At 37.3% G+C, this 18,736-nt stretch overlaps 3 protein-coding genes across 3 annotated transcripts; 2 read left to right on the top strand and 1 right to left on the bottom strand.

The window, feature by feature from the left end:
* Window positions 1-1,381: 1,381 nt before the first annotated feature.
* LOC135615022 (large ribosomal subunit protein uL24y-like) lies at window positions 1,382-2,098 on the bottom strand. The gene has a single exon (XM_065112990.1). It carries the CDS (start codon window positions 2,049-2,051, stop codon window positions 1,590-1,592), a length of 462 nt encoding a protein of 153 aa, XP_064969062.1. The 5' UTR covers window positions 2,052-2,098; the 3' UTR covers window positions 1,382-1,589.
* A 2,669-nt stretch (window positions 2,099-4,767) lies between these two features.
* On the top strand, window positions 4,768-10,109 carry LOC135615020 (protein SUPPRESSOR OF K(+) TRANSPORT GROWTH DEFECT 1). Its single transcript, XM_065112983.1, has 8 exons — window positions 4,768-5,515; window positions 6,540-6,645; window positions 7,982-8,180; window positions 8,982-9,050; window positions 9,141-9,215; window positions 9,380-9,478; window positions 9,570-9,725; window positions 9,809-10,109. Exons 1-8 carry the CDS (start codon window positions 5,044-5,046, stop codon window positions 9,932-9,934), a joined length of 1,302 nt encoding a protein of 433 aa, XP_064969055.1. The 5' UTR covers window positions 4,768-5,043; the 3' UTR covers window positions 9,935-10,109.
* A 691-nt stretch (window positions 10,110-10,800) lies between these two features.
* LOC103977207 (senescence-associated protein OSA15, chloroplastic) lies at window positions 10,801-18,103 on the top strand. Its single transcript, XM_009392656.3, has 13 exons — window positions 10,801-10,971; window positions 13,018-13,443; window positions 13,867-14,004; window positions 14,493-14,566; window positions 14,704-14,786; window positions 14,872-14,919; window positions 15,843-15,911; window positions 16,184-16,230; window positions 16,395-16,518; window positions 16,597-16,665; window positions 16,765-16,868; window positions 17,498-17,573; window positions 17,645-18,103. Exons 2-13 carry the CDS (start codon window positions 13,139-13,141, stop codon window positions 17,810-17,812), a joined length of 1,305 nt encoding a protein of 434 aa, XP_009390931.2. The 5' UTR covers window positions 10,801-10,971; window positions 13,018-13,138; the 3' UTR covers window positions 17,813-18,103.
* Window positions 18,104-18,736: the final 633 nt, after the last annotated feature.

Below are 18,736 nucleotides of genomic sequence, written 5' to 3'. Positions count from 1 at the left end.
ATGAAATGATGGAGAATTATTTATCTGTTAAGAAAATAAATTGATAGACCATAGAGCAGATGATACAGGATGAAGCATCGAAGACACCCTTAGAAAGGGATTACGATATAGATGAAGGCTACTTGACGGAGATGACAAGGAAGATACAGAAAGAAGGATGCAATGAGTAGAATATAAGGGGAAGAAGAAGAGGAGGAAAGAATTAGATGGGTTTAGTGCTTGCCATTTCAATCAGGTGATTGTCAGTTTGAACCTAAATCATAGATGCCATGATTGAGAACTTGAAATCTCATCCAATAAATCGGATTGATAATATCATCATCCCATAAATTTCAACATCTACAATACTAAACTGATGGCAATCAGTTTAAGTCTCGAGCAATAAGTTTTACACCTAAGAAATTACATCTATAATACTAAACTGATGACAATCACAAGTCTTAAGCAATAAGTTTACACCTAAGATATTAATTCGATAAAAGTGCCCCCGACCCACTTCTTAAAATGTTTAGGGTTTAATAAATTGCTTCATCATCCTTTTTGCAGACCCAAACTCTCAAGCTTAATAGCTTAAGTTCATCACCATCATTTATTTAGAAAGCCCAAGTTACATCCTTGCAATAAAAAACCTAGATCATGATTAAGAATTACAACTTCTTATCTTAATTGGAACCATGAAACTTCATCATATCACCTATAAAAATTCCCACATCCTAGTCTGAGCAAAATCAAATTCCCCAAAGGATGCCTTGCTATTAGTTAATAAATCAAAACCCCAAACACACAGAAGACCTAATTGGACCACTAACAACACTCACTCTATTGCAAAAGGTATCAACTTTCAAAAGCAATTTCAACCAATGTTTGTTCCCATTCGGATAACATTAATTGTGTGTAAACCAAATACCATCAAAGAAAAGCACTCCACCATGGAGACAACCATTAGAAACTGTGAAGGATGTGAAAAAACCAAGACCTATTGTACAGCAACAAGAACAACTCAAACATCAAAATAGATGTGAAACAGCTCTATACTAAGATCAACAATGTTGCGGTGTAAGGCATTTATATTATTACATGCTGCAGATTTCTAAAAAGACAAACTGCATTATCAGTTAGCTTCTACCAAACAAATTGTCAATGTGATAATAATAGCGTTTCTAGCACCAATATTCACTCAAAACATAAGATGTGATAGTTCGATGCATTACTTCTCAACCCATTTCCAAAATCCATGATAATCCAATTAAAGAATCATGATCAATATATTAGAAAGAGAAATGCAATAAACAGTACACAAAAGGATACTCACTTATGAACATAGATAGATCAAAAGTATATGCGATAATTGGATACCATCAACGCAGGTCAGCATGACATCTCACCAGAGAATTTAAGAGCATTGATTTAATTTACGATCTAACGGTCACGATTTAAAGTTCCAAACATGTGTTTTCAAGAACTCAGAATTCCATCGCATCTCTTATATATCAAGAAAGCAAACCCTAATGCAAAATGATGGCAGAAATCCAGTAGGTAAGTGAGTGAGGGCGGACCGATCAGGTCGAACAAGCATCGGATCGTCTAGATCAGTCGATCTCCTGAAGAGATGGCGCACCAGCAGCGGCGGCGGCGACTTCCTCAGCAGAAAACTTGCCCTTTGCCTTGTCGGCGGCACGGCCGCGGGCCTTGCGATCGAGGAGGGCCTTGCGGTCCTTGTCGAGTTTGAGCTTAACGATCACGACCTTGGACGGGTTGATGCCGACGTTGACGGTGGAGCCGTTCACCTTTTCGCGGGTGATGCGCTCGACGTGGATGACCCACTTCCGGCGGTAGACCTGCACGACCTTGCCCTCGCGGCCCTTGAAGGTGCCGCGCACCACCTGCACCTCGTCATCCTTGCGCACGGGGACCGACCGCACGTTGTACTTGTTGCGGAGGTCGGCCGACAGCGGCGCGCTCATCAGCACCCGCCGGACGCTCGACGGCGCCGTGAAGTGCGCCTTCCGGGACTTCCGCCTCGAGCTCGACACGCGCGGGTTGTACTTCATCGTGGCCGGCGCCGATCGGAAGAGGGAAAAGGCCGGATTGAACGAGCAACGATGGATTAAATACAAAGGGCTCTGGCGGCTCTAGGGTTTCTAGGATTACATAAAATGACCAAAATACCCACTCGTCCTTGAGACGGTAAAATAACAAACGACGCCGTGATGGATAGCACGTGCGACGCACGCTACGAATGTATGCAGACCACATCGAGAAGAAGCAGATGAGCCGTCAGATCGTCCCATCATCCTTCGGTGATCTCCCAGATGATATAAACGCCGTTGGATCATCCCGTCTGCCCTGGTGCGCCTCGTCTTCCTCCCTCTCACTCACCGTATGATTTAGTTGATAATAAAAATCGAATTATATATTAGCCCCTATACTTAGTTACCATTAATATCTCGATCCTTATATTTTTAAAAATTATATTAATATTCTTTTATCTAAAAAAGTAAAACATATGGATCATTGACATTAATTTTACCGATGAAAACATAAAACACAAAAGATAAAAATATAATTTTAACGTTCGACGACGGAGGATTTCGTTAACACTAACATAGTTATATGATCGCCTCTAACGATAATAAGGTCCGCTATTAACATTGATGGAGATGGTGGTGGCCACCACGACATGTTCAATGAAGATGATGACCACCTCACCACTCACATGTTGGGTGGATCTCAACCTTGACCTAAAGTTGAGATTGTCGAAGCTCCTATTGCTCCTCTTGTTATTGCTTGTCCAACATCGCTTTGCATCTGTGTTGACGCATATGGTAATGGCCATTGCAGTGTCAACGATAAAGATGACAATCATTTCATCACTAATCCGTGGGGTAGAACTCAACCTCAACTCGAAGTTATGATCGCTCTGCATCTACGTCGATAATGATGTAATTACCAAATGGTAATTGTGTTAGCGTCGATATAAATAATGATGATTACTACGACCTCTACGATGGAGATAATGGTCATCTCACCAGTGACTCATCATATGGATCCCAACCTTGACCTAAAATAATAAAATATATTATTTTATCTTCGTCGCTCTCACTTAGAGTAAGATTTAGTCGAATAAATGATCAAATAAGCACTTAGGTCATAAAAAAAATATACAAAATTATTTTACGAATATTATTTTGACTAGTCAAACAAGACACTGACCTTCGAGTAATGCAATTAGCATATAGTCTATTCTATTGAAATGTTACTAGTAGCTATTTCAGTTATCCATATCATCAATTATGTGATTAAAGATAAACATGTTTAATATTGAATATATTATAAAAATAAAATTATAAACAATTATTTTACGTGCGAACCCCCAAAAGAAAAAATTTCTTTTTGGATTTTTTATGGAAGGTATGCTTTTTCATATTTTCTAAAAATATCCCCTATTTACTATAATACTTGAAATTGCTCATTGATGAGACAGAGTTATGCTTGGCTATACTCTATAGATTAGTCCATCTGATGAATCAGTTCAATCCTAATATATAACATTTATACAATCAGTTTAATTAGATTTATATTGTTTTTAACCAAAACAAAAATAAATAGAGTATTTACTAAATTTTTGTAAAGTCATATTTGATTTGTATGTTACATTACAAATGTCTAATGTTATCTTATATAATAATATTAGCATTTTAACATTTGATGCTAATGATTTTTTAGTTTTTTTAAAATTTATTATAATATTTTCTAAGATCATAAAAAATATAACCCTAATTTTTCTATCCCTTATCAGGATTTGGCCTAATCTTTCATAAAATAATAAAATTACACTTGTTGACACTTGCAACTATTACGAGTTTATTGTCAAAATATAACCAAAATAAATTGATAGTTCAATTATAATATATTTGTATAAAATTATAATAAACTTTATTACACAAACAATATATTATGAGTCACATCATGTAATATTACTCAAAGATATTGTGATCAAGGTTGAATAGCTCAAATCTACATCAATCTTAATTATTAATTTTACCATAGATCTTGATATTTTATAAAAAAAGAATTTATAAGAGAGTTTCAATTATATTGGATGGATATTAAGAGGTCTTGCCATATTTTAAAATAAAGGATGAATAATCTTAAATTCAAGTTTATATTTTAGAATACTATATACATAAACTAATAAAAAGAAGAATGAGACCACACTAATTGTAATATTTTTGATTCTGAAACATAAGTGAGGAAGACAGATTTGATCTGAGGATTTCATAATAAATTATAAAAATATTTACCAATTAAAGTAGATAATAATTTTTTATTTGAGATTATTACTGAGCTAAATTATTATAATTGTGTTGAAAAACATTGCAAGTTTGGGGATTATGATTTGTTTGGGAAAAAGATTATTACATTAATGATTGCCGACTGCGAAGGCAATTCCGTTATTTCGAAAAGAAGGGACCTATTCAGAAACCTTTAGAAGTATAGGGCTCTTTCTGAAAAAGGACTTTCTGTGGCCACGTTACCCACCCAACTCCTGTGAACGAAAGTAGCGTTTGGGCCCACAAGGGACCCACTCGCAGAAAGTATCACCGTCTCTAATCACACGGGAGGCAATAGGGGTTAGTGGAATCCGGGTGGGATTAGTTTTCTATAATTTTTATTTCCTTTTAACCAGTGGAGTAGAAAATTTTCCTACTACGGTCGATAAATTGTTAAGAATTCTACTTTGGTCCTTCGCCTCGCCCTTTTTTCTACGGTCTTTCTTTCCCAACTTGCTTAAATCCGAAGTCGCCGATCCCTTCAAATCAACCCATCTTCCGAATCCGACCGGCGTCGCTGAATTCTTCCCCAACTCCGATCGTGATTCGATCTATTAGGTTGTTCGCTTTCTCGGCGTTCGGGGTTGGATTGATTTCTAGGGTTCTTCGTATTTTGTTTCTTCTCTATTTCGCCACGATCCGCGATCGGAGGAATTGTTTGGGTTGGATTTGAGGGTTCTTCGATCGGGGGAATCGGAGGGCTTATGCGATGTATAGCAATTTCAAGGAGCAGGCGATCGAGTACGTGAAGCAGGCGGTGCATGAAGATAATGCCGGGAACTATGTCAAGGCTTTCCCTCTCTACATGAATGCCCTCGAGTACTTCCGCACCCACCTCAAGTACGAGAAGAACCCCAAGATCAAGGAGGCCATCACCCAGAAGTTCACCGAGTACCTCCGACGCGCGGAGGAGATCCGGGCCGTGCTCGACGAGGGCGGCTCAGGGCCTGCTGCCAACGGGGACGCGGCCGTGGCAACCAGGCCCAAGACGAAACCTAAGGATGGGGATGGCAACGGCGGCGACGACCCCGATCAGGCGAAGCTCAGAGCCGGACTCACCTCTGCTATCATAACAGAGAAGCCCAACGTGAAGTGGAACGATGTGGCTGGGCTTGAGAGCGCCAAGCAGGCCTTGCAGGAGGCGGTGATCTTGCCCGTCAAGTTCCCTCAGTTCTTCACTGGTTTGTTTTGATTCACCATCTTTGAAATTGCTACTTTTATTGGTCCAATCTGTCTTGCTTAGTTAGTATTTCACCGAGAAGTTATCCTGATAAATAAGTCGTTGCTCCACATCCACTTAGCAATCTTTGTCACTGTTTTTACCCTGCCAGATTCTTTTTCTTTAGATGCATCATCCAAATTGTGTGGTATCGAGGTTAGTCTCACATCGGAAGTGGGAGGAGATTAGTAGTGGTTTGAAAGGATCTCTTGTTGATTACAACATGTAGGAGAGGAGTGGAGAAAAATGGAGAGAAAAAAGAAATTGTATTCCCCTATAAAGACAACTTTTCTCTTTATGGTGAAAGTTGAGAGAGATATGAATTCTACATAGAGGAAGACAAATTGATATTGTCTTCTAATTTCTTGTCTCCTTTTCTTCTCAATTCCTTCTCTTTTGAGTGTTCATTTTTTCTGTTTTCTATTCTTTTCCTTTCATATTCTCTCCTTTATAGACATTGATATCTTCTTGTCATTTCTCCTCTGTTCTCTTCTTTTCCATTCCTTCTCTTGTCAACGGTCTTCTCATTCCTTTTCCAGTTTTTGTTATTTTTCTTCATCTATGGTTTAAGAGATTAGGAGAAATGTATTATCCATTTTAATTAGGGAAGCTGAACTGAATGCAATTGGGAGTCATTTGTAAATCGAGGAACAAGTCATGCAGTTTAGCTACATTTCTTTTCTATACATGAACCTAGTTGTGTTCATCTTTTATTATGAGAGATGTATCAAATAGGTCAGTATATTAGAGGAACATACATGGATGGTAAATAGGTCAATATTTACTATGGTAATAATTCTTTTTTTGATGCCTGTTATTTTGTGATATTTTGTATTTGCGGATTCTCTTATATAGATATACATTGTTGCTGTTTGCATTCTCATTTTAGTTTCTTGTTTACTAATTTGAGGCCTTTTTTTTTGTTTGTTTAAATGTAAAACAAATTGATCGAGTAAAATATCTTCTTCTTTTTTTTAAACTTGTAGGCAAGAGAAGGCCATGGAGGGCATTTCTTTTGTATGGTCCACCTGGAACTGGTAAATCATACTTGGCAAAGGCTGTTGCAACAGAGGCAGAATCAACCTTCTTCAGGTTATTGTCTATCCAAAATTATAGATGAATTGAACTGTTGAAGAGAGGAATAGAATTATATGGTAACTGTTAGGACATTTGTGTAATCTATGTTTTCTTGTATTTGTCCTTTCTTTATGTTCTTTTGTGAAGATTGCTCTTTATATTTTTTCCTTTGCCCTATTCTTTGAAGTGATTACTTTTGGGACCATTTTTCCTTGTTGCAAGTCATATTCTATGGTGTTGCACCATTTCATAAGAGAACTTGGTTTAAAGTTATTACATTCCTGTTATCATTTGTTATGCTTCTTTAGCATGTGCATGTTGGAACTTGTTAACTTCTTATTTCTGATTGGTGTGGTGCATATTGCTTTACAAGTGGGACTCTTAAGTTTTGCTTTGATAAGCTTTCCGGTGGATGTGAGATTTCATGCATAGTTGAGAAATTATGCTGCATCGTGGCCCATAGGTCCCCTGACTTAAATTGCTCTAGCCCTAGTTACTAGTTTTAGTTCTATCTAGCATTGTATACCAGCACAACCCATCATCCAGTTGTAATATGGGATTAATCAGGGAACTACACCTTTCTCAGAGGTTTGACATCCTCATCAAGTCAAATACCTGTGTTTCAGATTTTTACCTTTGGGTTCCAACTTTGGTGTAGCCAGAGAAAACCGTGTCAGTGTGTATAAGGTTCCTCTTAAGCATATATCAGCCTACACGAAGCGTGGTTCAATTCCTTGACATTATTCTCTAAAAATTCGTGATCTAGTGAGGAAATGGGTGCTTTAACATATAGGCCTATTTCTTGATCTCTCCTGATTATTGGTTTTAGGTATTGTGGAAGTTGAGCAATTTGCTTACTTGTTTAAATGTTTTCTGTAAAATTGGTACTGCCATATTTGAGAGTCATAAGAAATGCTTCAATCATGGTTGGGTTGTTGGAGCTTCATTTTGCAAGTGGCTAGCATGTTCAGGCTTCTTTTAGCTTCTTGGAGGCTTGCAAAGCTTCCTTTGTTTTCATTCAGAATGACTGTTTATAATACATTGCTTGAATGTGAGATTACTGGACAAGTGTGTTAAGTTTTTGTTAGAAACTATTGGGATTACATGCTCAAGGAAGATATAAAATTATAGTTAGTATGCTTTAGTGGCCTAGGGTGAGGCAGTCAATGATGTAATACTTTCTGTTTTAGTCCAGTTAGATTTATTTGAATATGTTATTAATTCTGCAGTTAGACTTGCAGGTTTATTTACCTACATTATACCTTATTCTTCTGTAGTTAGATCTTCATAATTTAAAGCTCAAGTATCTGAACTGTACAAAGATATTTTATGATTGATTTAACTGTTGCAGTATATCTTCGTCCGACCTAGTCTCAAAGTGGATGGGTGAAAGTGAAAAACTGGTTTCCAACCTTTTCCAAATGGCTCGTGAAAATGCTCCTTCAATTATTTTTATTGATGAAATCGATTCTTTGTGTGGTCAACGTGGAGAAGGCAATGAAAGTGAAGCTTCTCGAAGAATCAAGACAGAACTTCTGGTGCAGATGCAGGTAACTTTCACTTAACAAGAGCCAAATTTGTGTTGTTTGCTTTGAACCTTAATTGTCAAGTGTATAAATCATATTGGTGTTTTTTGTGTGTGGCCATGTTATCATATTTTTTATAATACAATTCTCTGTTGGCAGTATAGATAACTTGATCTACCTTCATGCAAAGGAGTGGTTGGAATTGCTAGGTTTTTGGAATGGTTTATGATCTTTCTTTTTCTTGTGTTGGTATGCTGGAAAACAGGCTGGCCGTTTTATTAGTATGATACATTTGTATGGACTGCTCATTCGACGTACAAACAAACACAGCAAGTGGAATAAAGAAAGTAAAAAAATAGGGAACCAAAGGAGAACAAGAAAACAATTGAAACATCATGATCTCCTTCTCTTCTCCTCTGCATTCTATATAATGGGGTTTCCACTCCCAATCATGTTGAACAAAAGGAGACACTGGAAGGGGATCAAAACTAATGCTAATGTTTAAAACGGCCAGCCTGTTTTCCAGCATTGGGCTCGTTCATTGGGTAGATACCAATGGGTTCGTTCAGTTTTTAATCTGGCCTGATGCTAATGCTCAAATGCCTATTGGAGAAAACTGTTCTGGTGCCTTTTCTTTTCTTTTTTGGTGTCGTTATGTACTGGTCATTGCAGTAGATACCAATGGGTTTTTAGATCCCCGGTTAGCCATGTATATCACATTCTTTCAGTTAAATGCTTAACATTGCAATATAAGTTGAAGCTGGAAATTGTGACTGTTTTATTGCTGGCCATTTTAACATGCTGTTTGTGATTCTTTCACTGTAGGGTGTAGGAAACAATGATCAGAAAGTTCTTGTTCTGGCTGCCACAAACACTCCCTATGCTCTGGATCAGGTTGTTGGCTTATAATTAGTTTTTTATAGCAGATTGCTTTTGAAGTTATCAGGGGTATTATTTACCGTTGCTTATAATTGTGAATCACAGGCAATCCGACGGCGTTTTGACAAGAGGATTTATATTCCTCTTCCCGACCTAAAAGCCAGGCAACACATGTTCAAGGTATGGAATATATGGACCAGAGCACTGCTTAGGATCTGCTAGTGGATAACCCTCTCACCATAATTTCACATCTTGGTCGCTGGCATAAATCTCATTTGATAAGGACTTCCGCGATATCAGATCACTAAACCATTATAAGCATTTATGCTCTGATTGAATCATAGGTACATCTGGGAGATACCCCTCATAACTTGACTGAAAGTGACTTTGAGAACTTAGCTCGTCATACAGAAGGATTTTCTGGTTCTGATATCGCCGTTTGTGTAAGTGATTTCTTGAAGAACTCGTGAGGGGCTGGTCAGTTTTACAGAACACTGAATACATCATTTTTTTTTGCCTGTTTTGACGAAACAGGTAAAGGATGTACTCTTTGAACCAGTTCGGAAAGCTCAAGATGCCATGCATTTCTACAAGTCCAGTGATGGCATGTGGTTGCCGTGTGGACCAAGACATCCTGGAGCTGTCCAGACCACGTTGCAGGAGCTCGCTGCGAAAGGTCTTGCGGATAAGGTGCTGGGAAATATTTGCTTGTTCATCATTCTGATCACATATTTGTTTTTTCACTTGATGTTGATTTTTGAGCGCATGAATAGATCCTTCCGCCGCCGATCACAAAGACGGACTTCGATAAAGTACTGTCCAGGCAGAGGCCGACTGTCAGCAAAGCGGACCTTGAAGTGCACGAGAGATTCACAAAGGAGTTTGGAGAAGAGGGCTAATTGGTTTCTGTTGCCTCCGTTCTCGAGCTATGTAATGGCTTATTGTAATTTGCACAGAGATGGCTTGCTTATGTGACCCCTACATGAAAAGGAGCATTGAAATCTACCTTATTCTCATGCCCTTCCTTTTGTTGGGATCTACTTTATTTATGTTATAGTTCAAACTCTTTTTCCATGTGTGCTGTATGTTGATCTGTATGAATTAGTTCTGCAACGCAACCCTAGTTGGCTTCAATAGCATATGAGCTTGAGGAAAGGTCTTGATACAATGATGACTTGTGATAAATAATATAGAGGTAAGTGATTTCTGATAAATAAATAATATAGAGGTAAGGAAGGCTGAATACATTTGACTTGTATATTGCAGTGTCCCGTCATTACCGCTGAGGGACTCAAAAAGTGTCTTTGTTTGCAACGACGTTTTCCTTGGAAATGTGAAAACTCTTTTCTTGTCTCTCTTGTTCTTATGTTAATTTTTAAGACATTCTGATCATATCATCCATTCAATTACTTAAATTTATTCAAGATTTGATTATGCCAATGACATGTTGGGGATCTGAAAAGATTTTATTAAAAATGTATATATAAAAACTTTAATATATTTGAATTTAAATGAAGAATGTGATCTTTTATAAAAAACTTGATGACGATAAATATTACGTTTAATGATGGTTCGATGGATGATCACAAGGACACGTGGCTTCCTCGTAGGCCGAGATAGAGGAAGCTGAAGGGGACAGGGGGATGTTATGGTACGAGTAGTCCTCATCACAGGGTCCGCAGGGATGGGATAAGTCTCGAAGCAAAGCTGGGGGTGGTTAAAGTTGTGACGTATATCCGACTGCGATCAACCCCATTTTGGTGGCACGCGTCGGGCCGCACGCTCAACTTGTGGCCGCCGTTGCCTCCCCCTGTTTTCTCGTGGCTTCCCACTACCTCTCTCTCCCTCTCTCTCTCTCTCTATTGAGACATCCCCATTCTCGATCCTTCTACTGCCTTGCGCGTCTCCTCTTCGCCTCCTCGCCTCTTCACCGCCGGTGAGTTCTAATCCTTCGGCTGCCTCCGTCCTGGTTGTACTAATCAGGAGCTGTAATGTTTTCATGCGCGAGGTTTTTGTTCTTGGAATTCTTGAATTCTTGGCGAAGCTGCGAGCGGAATCTTGGGCGTTTTTAAGTGGTGTTCGTTTCCGATTTAGAAGACTTGTGACTTGTCTCAGTTTCTATTGTGATGGATTTTGGTTTAGGGTGGAATCGATCATTCGTCTGTTCTTGTTTCCCTAACAAACGGGTTCACAAAGGGACAGAGAAATAATTGAGGGTTAGATATGGAGGCGTATGAAACTTTGGGATTCCGTAATCGTCGCAAATGTGATAGGATGAATAGCTCCTCTATATGGCAGTCTTTGATGGAATAAAATAGAAGGATTGACTTTGAATTGACCATTAGTTCAGTGTGACAATTTCGCCCTGGTAGTTGGGAATCAAATGTTTTTCAAAAGAAATGGAATGACATCTATACGAATGGATCTTTCACTGTTGCATAACATTTATGATCGAATCACCAGTTACCCTTTGCGACAGAACTATGATCGAAGAATCAGATTGATAAAAGTTTAGCAACGTAGCTGGCTAGATGCACGATTGAATTGGTAAAAGATTGCTGTAACAGGAAATACGAGGTTTGTGATTTGAATCATAAATTAGGTTTGAGTGATTATCTACTGGGCCTTTTAGTTAGCTTACAAAAGAAGTTTGCCATTTAGAATTTCATGTATATAGGAATATCATCGAGTTTCGATAGCTGCTTGTTTCAACTTGGAAGTAGTTGATCTTCCCTCAAGGTTCATTGCAAACAGAAAGTAACTTACCGTCGTGTGGTTATTCTAAACACTTGTGCTGAGATAATCATAGTGTGGTAAATAGGTTCCTCGTGCCTTGCAGGGGAAGATAAACTTACTTCCTTATCTTGAAGGGGGCTCCTAGTAGATATTATCAGGAATTTATAAATTTAATGTGGATAAAGAATTTATATATTTTAATATGGCTTGCACGTTTGTGAAGGTCAATGTCCTTTTAGGATGGATTTGTTATTATTATTATTATTATTATTATTATTATTATTATTATTATTATTATTATTATTATTATTATTGTGTGTGTCTTCAGAGAGAGACCTGCTCTATCATAGAAAGTTGTGGTTCTTGGGGTGGCATGGGTTGGTTCTTAGCTCATATCATTAGGTAAATGAGCACAAAACATGTTAACTAAGATTACAGTTGGAAGTAGAGACTTCTAGGACAAGTTCCCCATTGACTGCAAATAAAGAATAACTTTTTTTGTTTATGCTTAAATGCTAATTACATGGCGATGATTAGCTTGAAGCTCAAATAACATGGGACTCCCACTAGTTCTCCTGTGTCTTGTCTGGTGCATATCTGGTATCATTCATGAGCTTAATGTGGAGATCCAACTTGTGCTGTTGCTTTTAGTCCTCACACGTTGTCTATAGCCCGAAGCTTGTGGCAGGTGGTTCACTTTATGCTACTTAAGGAAAGCTGCATTTGTTAGGTTATGCTGTCCATTGGCACTTAACTTTCCTTATGCAAGTTTGGTAGTTCTTCAATGCTAAGATAAATTAGACTTTTCATATGGTGATTTCGCTGATTTGAAAAATGGCTCGTTGAGTGTGGGATAGTAAGATTTGAAGCTGGTAGAGGGTAGGTACGCCTTGTCTTTGGTGGCTTCTTGTGGAACCTTGAGTTTAGTGGCTTTTAGTGACTGATATGTGCTAGCCTTCCTGTCTAACAATTAACACCTTGTTGGTACTATTCTTTTTCTCACTCTCAAATCACACTTGCTCATATTTGTAGATGTTTCTTAAGAAGATACAAAAAATTTTAGCTCTTGACCAAAATCCTTGTTCTTGTTTGGAACACGAGAAAAATAAAGGTGCTAGTTAAATTAGTATTTGGAAACACATGAGTATCTACCTTTGTTTATGCATGTGCATGCACATCCTTGTATTCTTTTTTTATATATAGTGGGAGATACATCTGCTAAGATGAAGACACACATTTTGTTCAGGTTAAGCATGGTATGTGAAGGCTGAGCAAGACATGACAAAAAGTTTTCTGCAGAAGTTTGAGAGGTTGCTGTTGCTTTCTTTACTCATATCTAAATAAGTTGCATCCAACTATCCGCAACTATGGCTAGCAAGGTTTCTGGCAGGGTGACTGTTACTGAACAACGTGGATTTCAATGTTCATTTTCAAACTCATGGCATCATATTGGATCAGCTCCTATGAGCAAGACTATTGATTTTAAGAAATTATGTCATGGACAATTTTGGAGTGCTAGGATCTGTTCGTCATTTGAAGGATTTTGGCGCATCAGTCCCCAATATTATATGCACTCCAAAGGTCACAAAGTTATATGTTTTTCCACTGGTACTCGTAGTAGTGAAACAAAGGAATGCACAAGGAGTTCAGAAGACTGTGAAAATGCTTCTAGGTATGGAAGCCCCTATTCAGGCTATTAATACAGTTTTTTTTTTTTACTTCTAAAATTTAGATTAACTGATTTATCTGTCAAATGGTATAAAAAGATTCAAAGTCCTGGAAATTTTAAGACTGCAAATGACTGATTTCTCTTTATTCAACCTTGATCAATAACTGAATACTAATGTGTGAAAGTAAGCTTAATCACCAGGGTCTCCATCTTGCCTTGTTAAATTAGTCAGGGCAAATATTCTGGACAATAGATACCAACAAAGATACACAATCTTTTCTTACGGTAAATCTGGATGATCGCCCAGGTTCATTTAGTTTAAAGATGCTCAAAGATAAGGAAGTATCATTCATCTAGTTTGTTTCCTATGCCAATTCATTATGTAATACATATCTTGCTTTAATAATTTAACTTTTCTTGTAACAGAGATCATCTTGAAGATGGGCATTGTGGAGGATATGCTTCTCATTCTAGTCAAGGCCTGGCTGAAGCTTGTAGGTTTGTTTACAATGATGCAAAATATGTGAATGAAAGGGCACGTAATGATATTATCTTGCTTTCACGGTATGTCTCAAACCATAATGAAATAATTTAATTTGGTTTTAATGGGTGCATTTCAATTTTTATTACATGGAACACTCTAAAATCCTGCCTATTTTCATGTATTATATGTTCTCCTTTTATATGTTTGTCCACCTTAATTTTGTGTATTTATCCATCAAGGGCATCTTTTTTGAGATCAACTCCTTTGTCATGAAAGTAAGTGAACATGTTTTCCCTTCTTCCAGGATAGCATTGTGAATCTAGAAAATGGTAAATTCATTATGAACTAATCTTGTCGGTCCTATTGGAGTTTAATTTCTTAAACTGGCCATTATATGACTCCCAAGTTCAAATGATCTGATAAATCACATAGATGCCTATGACCTTTTTTTAAAGAAATCTATGCTTAACTATGCCAGAATTTCTTCAATGTCATCTTTTCTTTTCTTTTCTTTTTTTACTGTAGTCTGTCATTGATGGTGTCTTCCATCAATTTTTTGATGCACTAGTGGCATAACAAGACTCAATGATCGTGCACGCCAAGATGTTGCCGTTCTTGGACTGGGATTTCTTAAGCTTGATGGTATAACATCTTATCTAAACTCCATGATATATACCTGAGAAAACTCTTTGATCTGAATCATTATCAGAGGTTTGGCTTGATACTTTGAGTTCCTCTTTCATTTCCTTTGATGTGCTTATGTCAATGTTGCTTGAAAGCTCGTGCAAGGAAGGACACCGAGAAGATTAAGATTGACCTTGGTGTGAAGGAAAAGGCTGCTCACTTGCACCGTATAGCCACAGTATGTTTCCAGCTTCTGTGTTCTGGCAGCAACCGAAGTATAAATTCATGGTTTAAAGAATTAATGGCTTAATATATTCATGTAGATCTTGAAGAGAGCAGCTGACAAGCATTGGAGCGACGGGGCATTGGAGGTATCGTTTATTTCTATTATTATTGTGTTAATTGATTCTAATCTTTGATGTCACTTAAGTAAATAGTTTTTTTGCCTTGCCCTTTACCAAAGAAAGTCTGATAATTAATTCTGAATAAAAGAACCAGCATCAAATTTAGTTTTTGAGTATTGAAGAAGACCTTCAATACAGGGACAAAATTAATGCACTAACATTTTTAAAGAAAAATGATCTTTGATTTATTTCAGAATGCTACTTCGTTTGTCAAGCTTGTTGAACCAGCTTTAGCAGATTTATTGCACATCAACTTGTGATCTGATCAAGTTATTGCATTTTTCATCTTATTTCATGGATTGTCATACTATCATGCTGATCCATGTTGGATGACAGTATAAATAAAGCACTGTGCCATTCTGAGGTTGATTTTCACATATGAACACCGGTGGACTGTGACTAATGCATGACTTGGTGTCCATGATATGGCACATGCTGTGAGAGAGAGAGAGAGAGCACATGCTGATCCATGTTGGATGACAGTGTAGACAAAGCACCATGCCAATCCGAGGTTGATTTTCACATATGAACACCAATGGACTGTGACTAATGCATGACTTACCTGCTAATGAACTGTTTAATTATACATCAAGGAAGGAGAAACAAATGACAAAAGATCACAAGAACTTACCTGCTAATGAACTGTTTAATTATATATCAAAGAATGAGAAACAAATGACAAAAGATCAACCTATGTGTGTGGTTTCCACCATTTAGAACTGGTATCCACTTCCCTCTTTAATATAAAATAGAATTTGATAATTAAATAGGAGTGGAACAATTCCAGTATATACAAGAGGTAGTAAATATGCACTGTATCATACATATACATTTGTGCAACTAATCCTTGTTATATTTTGTATATGACACAAAAGTTTAATGTTTATCAGGCTGACCTACGACGAGCAAACGTTATAGTTAGACGCCGTGCCATGGAAGATGCATATATGGCTTTGAAGGTAGAGGAATGTTACCTGAGTTCCACCCCGACATATCTGTAACTTTAGTAGCACATAAAGTCATTTCATTAAAAAATTGAGCCATATGGTAACATATTATAAATAATTTTCAGCCATAAGTTTCTATTTAAAACACTTTTGCCACCATCCTAATATTTCATTATTCTGAAATTACTGTTTCTTTTATTGTCACTGTTTTTAATTAACTATAAGTTGGGATAGTTGAGTTGAAACTATTGGCATAAATAATTGTTTTACCTTTGGTTTTGCAGTTTATTCGAAACATCCATGATATGATGGCAAACAAATTGTACCAGATGTAAGACTATCAGTTAGTCTTGAGATATATTCTTGTTTATTAAGACATTTTATAATGCTTCCAGTTTTGTAGTTTTCCTCTTTGCTTTTCTCTTTAGTATGGCCTGTATAATTAGTAATTCTTCTAGACTACTGCATATGTAACATTGAAACAACTCATTGCAGGCCTCCAAAGGAAGGTTGTTTCTTGATGAGCGATAAGATGGGATTCATCACACTTGAAAAAAATGGGAAGGCTCTTGATCTATTTGCTGGTGAAGTCACTACAGATCGTATACATGCCATACAGGTCCTTTATAATATATTATATCATGTCTTTACATTTTTATCTTAGATTCATCACATTGGATATTCTTCTTGATTTTAGGATGCTTACTTGAGTATGGCATCTGCCTTGTCTGAGGCTGATGGTATTGATTACACTGATCCTGAGGAGGTGCAGTCTGTTGCCACCTTTTCATTGATACGATGAGTATTATTTTCTTTTCTTGTAAGGTTGCTTAATGCTCCTAATGTTGTTCTTTATCATGGGAAGCTTGAACTACTAGTTGCGACTCTTATTGATCTTGATGCAATGGATGGTAAAAGTAGCGTCTCATTATTGGCTGAGTGTTCAAGCTCTCCTGATGTTAATACAAGGTATGATGACTTTGATGTTTATGAGAAAATGGGAAACTGTCTAAACTGAATCGATTGTAGATATTCCATGAATCTAGAACTTCTATAGAATTAGCAGCATTATAAGCTCACAGATATCTTTGTCTTGATGACTCACACAAACAATCCACACTACCACTGCTTGAGTATTCTTGGCACTGACCTGACTGTATGAACCTTTCTGAAAATGACTTATCAAATTTAATTTTATTAGAAACTAACCACATTTGGTAAGACACTCAGTGGGCCAAATAGGGCTAAATATGGTTCAAATGAGCCTAATCTAATTCAGTCAGCTAGACTGACCAGGCAGAACTAATGTGACTTCCTAACCATATTTTGCTATCTTGGTTGCATGCTGAATCAGAAGATTACATAATATTACAGAGGAACTGAATGGTGAGCAAGCACGGTAAATTCAAGTATAAAATTGTACCACTTATTAAAAGATTATTGAACCAAGTAAACATGTGGCATCATTCGCTTAACATTATACCGAAGACTGATATGTTTTACATCCATTTATTGTAATGTTTTCCTGGAAAAAAAAAAGTTGACACTAAGATCAACAATCTTTTGACTGAGCAGCATTTTCATGGCTGTATCTGTAGGAAAGCTCTGGCGAATGCTTTAGCGACTGCTCCATCCATGTGGATCCTGGGGAACGCCGGCATGGGGGCATTACAAGTAATTATGTGAAATTTACTTACGTAATACATATGAAACAACAGTTTAACATTTTTGGTTTTCTATGGCAGAGATTGGCTCAGGACAGCAACCACGCTGTTGCAGCTGCTGCATCCAAAGCTATCAATGAATTGAAGCAGCAGTGGGAACTCGAAGAAGGTGATAGTTTGAGATTTATGATGAATCAATTTTCTCAGGAAGAGGATATAGATGATACTAACCAAGAAGCTGATAGCTAATAAGCATTACAGAAGTCAAAGATTCCAGTAGGGGGTGGCGAGTCACGCTTCCCTGTGAAATGTGCATAGATAAGATGATAGTTGATTTCTGCAATGAAAGGGGTGAGCCACAGAATCGAGTGACTTTTAATAGGGTGAGACAACGTGTATCCCCCCGTAAAATGTGCATAGATAGAATCTACAACCGGTTTGTGCATTTCAAGGGATGATGCAAATGTAAAGCTTTAGATGATGTAATCTCATCCGACCTCTAATGTTTCTCAATTGTAATGGCCATCGCCCCTTTCCTTTTGTTTTTCTTAGTTCATTTTGCGAGGATGAAGCAGGCCTACTAGCCTCTTTAAGTTTAAGCTTCTTGATGAAGTACTAAAAGCATTTATACTTTGCTTTCTCATGGATACTCTTTTAAGTTTGGTATTGGTTGAAATGACAGATTGTTCACTTTGTATGAATTGCCATGATCACATTCATAACCATTTAATCTCCTTCTTGTTATTGTTCCTTCATTGCATAATTCCTTTTCGTCTATTTCTTTTCTGAAGCAACTTACATTGGTTGGAAGCAGAATTGTAAGCCTATTTATTTTATGAGGTGAGCAAATGTGAACGCATGTTTGATTTAATTTATTAGGACTAGAAGTATATATCATCATTAACTCGAGATTGAATATTTTGATCATTTGATTTAGATTTATCAAGGTACTGGATTGATTATTATCAATACTATGTATTAAGAGTTTGAACTTGTGTTTTGCTTAGATCTCGATAGAAATGTCAATAAGCTTGTGTCTAATGCATAATTCGCGGATAAAGCTTGTGTCTAATGCGTCATTTGTGGATAAAAACATTATAAGCATCCAATATCTCTTTGCAGACAAAAATACTTTTGAAGCATCTGATGCATTCTTTACGGATAAAGGTATCA

Source organism: Musa acuminata, chromosome BXJ1-3 (genome assembly GCF_036884655.1).
Source record: "Musa acuminata AAA Group cultivar baxijiao chromosome BXJ1-3, Cavendish_Baxijiao_AAA, whole genome shotgun sequence".
Taxonomy (NCBI): domain Eukaryota; kingdom Viridiplantae; phylum Streptophyta; class Magnoliopsida; order Zingiberales; family Musaceae; genus Musa; species Musa acuminata.
This window is presented reverse-complemented; position numbering and strand designations above follow the sequence as displayed.